At 50.1% G+C, this 6,092-nt stretch overlaps 1 protein-coding gene across 1 annotated transcript; it reads left to right on the forward strand.

The window, feature by feature from the left end:
• Positions 1-3,452: 3,452 nt before the first annotated feature.
• On the forward strand, positions 3,453-4,004 carry LOC103012409 (ferritin heavy chain-like). The gene has a single exon (XM_057538550.1). It carries the CDS (start codon positions 3,453-3,455, stop codon positions 4,002-4,004), a length of 552 nt encoding a protein of 183 aa, XP_057394533.1.
• The last annotated feature ends 2,088 nt before the right edge of the window (positions 4,005-6,092 follow it).

The raw sequence follows: 6,092 nt of genomic DNA on the forward strand, positions 1-6,092 counted from the left end.
TGCTGGCTCCCAAAGGGGAGATGTCTGTGAGGGCTGCCTCAAGCAGTATGGCCCAGGTGAGTGCCCCAGGCATTTCTGGACAACAGCAGCGCTACTGAGAGGCTGAGCCCACCCCCAAGACTTCTGTTGTTTACCTTCCTCCTGTAGCGGTTCTTCCTCACCCCTCCCTGGGTCAAGCTGATCACGTGATAAGCAGTCGGTAATCACAGGACCACAGCTAGACTAGAACTCCCCACAAGAGAGTCCCCGTCTCTGGCCACACGTGACACAGGAATCCTTTGAACTCCTTCTGGATGAAGAAGCACAACTGAGGTACTGGATTTCTGAACGACACGTGCTCAACCATAAAATCACGGTCAGGAAAGCACTGAGGACCAGTGATGATCCCCACCGCTCTCTGCACTCGTTTCCACAAGAAATGGGTCCGAGTCCATTGCTGGCCACTAAAGGCAGAACATGGGTGGTTTTCTGACGTATCAGCCCCACCCCTCCCCCCAGATTAAAACACCAGGTGTGAAGATTTATGGTCCACATTTGAGAAGTGTGGTTTAGTTACGCCAAAGAGGTACACATCACCAGTGAGCAATTTTGGGGGATTTACGTGCATCAGACTGTTGAGAGAGGGAGAGGGGTGGTGATCTTCGTCAGACCTCACAGAGTACAGTCTGCTTGGAAAGAAGCATACACACATGTCAATGGTTACTTGGAGAATCGACCAAGGGACAGGCGTTTGGGAGAGGGGTGCTAAATAATTCTCTAGAAAACTGATTTTAGTCTATGTGGAAAGGCAACCCAAGTCTCTGTTCTAACCCTAGGATGAAATATTGATTACCCCCATTGAAAGAGGATGAGAGATCACAAACTTATGAGGAAATGTCACCTATCAATTAGACCAGCAGAATGTAAATCAAGAACAACCCAGCTGGAGGGGTTGGCCAGGAGGCACATGACAGGAGTGATGCCCAACTTCAACCCCCTCGTCCCGGCCATGGTCAGGGGCTTGCCGGCCTGCTGAGGAAAAGTGTTGTTCCATCTCAAACTGTGGTCCTTCATAAATTTTTAAAAATTTACTTAAACTTCTTTCCTAGTAGAAGCTGAGCAAGAAGAGACTGTCCTGTATGGTTGGGTACGGGAAACCTGGCCCTGCTGAAGGTTAGGACTGTGCCGAGAAGGGGGGCAGAGGGGTTACTGAGCTGCTACAGAATCAGAACAGCTGTCTGTCTGCACCTCTTTGTTCTCTCATTATGTGAACCTGGGAGAGGCCTCAAGAAACGACATGACACAGTGTCCTGTGTGTACCCCATTTTATTGACTGAGGTCACTAGGGGTGTAGCTGAGAGTCAGATCTGACTTCACTGCAGTTTCCACGTCATCCTGCACAAGAAGTTTATATCGCAGACTTCAGTTTCCTCGTGTGGGAGATGATAAAAACAACCCTCCCTCACAGAATTGTGAGGATTAGTGAGAAGGCAGGGAATCACCGGGTCTGGGGAGGACTCATCAAGTCTTTCACTGGGACTGGCGCCCTGGTCCCCTCGGTTAACCGGTGCTCGCCGCGGCCAGGCTCCCGAACCCCGGCCTTCGCGGAGAGCACGGCCAGGCCACCCTGCCCCAGGGCCTCCCGAGGCAGCGTCTGGGCGCTGAAGCCATTTCCCACCCCCACAGATGTCTCAGACTGGTTGTTCCAGGCCTTCCTGAGCCCACTGTTGCTGCTCCTTTCTCTCTCTCTACTCTTTCCCTAAGGCGAAGAACTGCTCAGGGAACGAGGTGCTAAGCGCCCGGCGTGCTGTGTGGTGGAGGAGACACGCGCAGGTCTGGGACTCCCTCCAGCCTACAGCCCGCACACTCCAATAGGGCAGGCCAACAGGTACGACCCCTGGACCATCTCCTTAGCTCCGCTGCCAGTTCTGGACCAGTATCCTCCTCTTCTGGGGAGCTGCCCCACACAAACACATCCTCCAGTTATGCGGTTCCTACATGACCCACATCTCCCTCACCACAGCTGACTGGCTCAGGGGTCAGCCGGTCCCAGTCCCACCCCTTATGCCTCCTGTTGTCAGCTTAAGGCCGGGCACCTGAGGACCAGCCTGGGTTTGCTCCCCAGCACTGAGGGAAATGGAAAAACTTACTCCTTGTGCTTCATGGGTCTTTGAGGGATTTTTCATTCCACTCTCCATGAGGGAAAAAGGGAACAGGACTGATATATATTATTGATGAATTCTGCAAAAGAAATAAGAGCCTGATGATTCGGCTCTATCTAGACTTTTTAACTTTTGGATCTGCGTTTCCACCAAGAGGAAATGCTATAAGCTTACAATGGCTTATAACCTGTAGTCATCCAGAACTTCCTTGGGTAACTAGTCAGGGTAGGCTAACTGCTGTAACAAATATCCCAAGTCTTGCTGGCCTAAGACAGTACATTTTTATTTTTTGTTCTTACCAAGATCCAGGGCACAGTGGTGGTGCAGGCGATGGGGTGATAGTCTCCTTACGTCATTCAAAGGCTCAGGAAGGGAACCCATATGAGAGCAGGTTTGAGATAACCGCAGACCCGCTCAGCAGAAGAGGAAGAAACAAAACAGAATGACACAATCTATTACAGAAGAGATACACGAAAGTCTTCTAATGTCAGAAAATGCCAAGCTTTTGGCACTTGGGATGGTCCCTATCTTACCTACAAGCTCCACACCATGTATCCCAAATAGAAAAGACTCCCTAACTGACACACTGAGCCCCCCCATTCAGAGGAGAAGACTATTAGTGAAATGGGCGTCCCAACTGTAGATCAGATCCATGCTAGTTACCTAGGCTGATCACATGACTCCTTTACTCCCAAATACGAATGGACAAATGTTTGCCAGATATTGGAGGAAAGTGAAAGAGAAGATCATGATGAACAAACAGAACAATTTCTGGAGGAAAAAACAACTATAACACAGGAAACGGAAGAGAACATTACCAAAAATTACAAATTCATATTCTCAGAATTTTAAGGAAGACAATGGGTTTATAAAATGAGAACAGGGTGCTATAAAAGGGAGCAATTAGAGAACAAGAGAAAGTCCTTGGAAACCGAAATATTTTTGCAAAGTTAAAAACTTAATAGATACCAAGTGCTCAGGTCAAAGTCACCCTGCCTCACCCAGGCTTTGATGGAACGTGGGTGCAGCGTTCGTGCCCCGCCCACCCCACGTGACCTCTTCCGGTAACAGAACCGGAAGCCCACCGCCTAACTCCCATAACGGACCCCATTTCGGGTCCATCCCAGAGCCGGCATCCAGCCATCTGCCACCCGGCTCGGAGCCCAGCGGCTCCGGCCACCCTCATCGCCCACCCTGGGGATAATCCGAGGCCACCGCCGCCTGCGGCCCCGCAGGGCCTGCTTCCACACCGCCTTCACCTTGGCCTTCAGGCCCGCCATGCTGCCTGCGCCGCCCGCCATGCCGCCCGCCATGCTGCCCGCGCCGCCCTCGCAGGTGCGCCAGAACTACCAGCCCGACTGCGAGGCCGCCGTCAACAGCCATTTCACCCTGGAGCGCCACGCCTCCTCCGTGTGCCTGGCCGTGGCCTTTTACCTCATCCGCGACGACGTGGCCTTGAAGCACTTCACCGGGTTCTTCCTGCGCTGCTCCCAAGAGCACAGCGAGCGGGCCCAGGGCCTGATGCGCCTGCAGAACCAGCGCGGGGTCCGCCTCCACATCCAAGACATCAGGAAGCCAGCCAGTGACGAGTGGGAGAGCGGCCTCAAGGCCATGAAGTGCGCCTTGTGCCTGGAGAAGCGCGTGAACCGGAGCCTGCTCGACCTGCACCAGCTGGCCACCGACAAGAGCGACCCCCACCTGCGTCTCTTCCTGGCAACTCACTACCTCGGCCAGCAGGTGGCGTTCATCAGAGAGCTGGAGGGTCATGTCACCACCCTGAGCATGGTGGGGGCCCCGGACGCCGACCTGGCAGGGTACCTCTTTGACAAGCTCACCCTGGGCGACAGCGACAAGAAGAACTGAGCCTGGACTTTCCCAGAGCCACGGGGTGACCAGAGCCCTGGTCACCGTGCCTGCCATGCAGACGGCAATAGTGCCCTTGCAGAAGAAGTTCCCTTAAGTTTTTTTGTTTGTTTTTTTTGCAACAAGTGCAGGACTCTCTTTTCCTGGACTTTATTTTATCACTTAAGTTTTTTTCTTGCAGTTTTTCCGTTTCTTCCAGTAAAGTTATTGGTTCATAAATAAATAAAGGTCTCTGGCTGATTCATGTGGGCAAATCTCTCACTTTTTAAAACAGGTATCCAGGAGGCTCTCCCCCCACCCATGCCCCACCCACATGCAGGTCAGGATCTCCACAGAGGGAGGGAGAAGGCGTTCCATGGGGCCCTGGAAAGTGCAAAATCCATCTTCCCCTTTTAAACAGTGTGGGTATATGGGGGGTGGTGAGGTGAGGCCCTGCTGAATGCGGGTGCCTGCGAATAGCAGGAGTATAAAAACATGGTATAAAAATCACAGTAGTGTTGCTTCTGGAGGAAGAATGAAGGGAATGGGATGGGACAGGGATCAAAATAAAGGATCCTTAAACTTTACCTGAAAACTTTGAGTTCACTAAAATATGTAAATGTTAGTGTTTGTTGATTCTGGGAAGCAAGATGGAGACCCCAGAAGCCAGCTTGGCAGGGTCCCTCTTTGACAAGCTCACCCTGAGCGACAGTGACAATGGTAACTGAGCGAGCCTCAGGCTGGCCTGCACACAAACATAGGGGTGACTCCCTAGTCACCATGCTGGACATGCATATTGCCCTTACAACACATGCAAATGTAGGTTGTTTTACCGTACTCTTTCTTCCATTAAGGTAACATGGTACCCCAAACCCCAAATTACCTCAATAGGAGTGAAAAATATAAGGTCCAGGCTGAAGGTCAATTTGTGATATTGAATATCAAGTAGAATAAAGCTCTCTGAATGTTAAGCCAAGTTACTCTGACTCTGGCTGCTTTGAAGAATGTAGAGGATGAGGAGAGTTGAAGCTGAAAGACCAGTTAAGAGATAACTGTAGCAGGCCCAGAGAGACAATGGTGGCTTGAACGGCGGTGTTGGTAGAGGAAATGAAGAGATGCAGGCAAATTTCAGATGAACTGGAGGAGTCTACAGGAGCTGCTTTATGGACCAGAGGTGAGGAATGCGAAATGACGAAAATCATCTAGGCTCAAGCTTGGATTTGAACACCCTGGCTGATGGTCGTGCTATTTATTAATCTGGGGGTATTTGCAGGGGGACTCGAGGAGCTGGGAAGGCATGTCATGTAAAATCTGAGATGCCTATTAGATACCCAAGTGGAACTGTCATGCAGGTAGCCAGAAAAATGAACCTGGAGCTCAGGGGGCATGTCAGGTTTGGAAAAATACATATGGGACATATTAGCCTATATATACATAGATGGGTTGAGGTCATGGAGTAGATAAGCTCACCAGAAAGGAAGCAGAGAGATTATGGCACAGGCGGCCCCAAACCCAGAGCAGCCAACACTCAGGATGGGATGAGACACTGGAACACCTAGAGAGCTGCTGGTCCCACTTGGACCACTGCCTCATTCCAGACTGTGGCCACCTGTGTCTGCTCAGAGTTTATCTCAAGATCAGCCTGTTCTTAATCTCAGTGTGGTCTCTGGTTTCTCCTTTCTAGATGTGGAGAGGCATTAGCCTATTACCTTGTCTTCTTGACTATAGGTAGAAAGACAATTATTTCCCAGTAAAAGGATTTCCCAAGGAAACGACAGACCTGCTTTTCTATGTTTTTTTTTTTTCTGTTCCCCTTTTAAAACTCTTCCCCTCTCTCAGTCCATTCTCTATTTGAGCAGATGAAATCTGTTCCCATGTAAACCCTAAGGTTGTCTAGGTCTGAGAAAAAATACTCAAAACATATTGTTTCTTCTGTGTCGTGTATAGTTTACAAAGGTCAGAGTTAGAAATTTTCAGACTTTGTATCCTATATTCAAAGACACACGAGTAGCTTGAGTCATTTTAGAGTTACTAGATTGCTTTCAACATTTACTGAAATATGAACAAGTTTAGCTAAGGAGTCATTTCTTTCTACATTTCCCCATAACT

This window comes from Balaenoptera acutorostrata, chromosome X (genome assembly GCF_949987535.1).
Source record: "Balaenoptera acutorostrata chromosome X, mBalAcu1.1, whole genome shotgun sequence".
NCBI lineage: Eukaryota > Metazoa > Chordata > Mammalia > Artiodactyla > Balaenopteridae > Balaenoptera > Balaenoptera acutorostrata.

Coding starts and splice junctions, on each gene's coding strand:
- LOC103012409 (XM_057538550.1), top strand. CDS start 3,453: ATGCTGCCCGCGCCGCCCTCGCAGGTGCGCCAGAACTACCAGCCCGAC.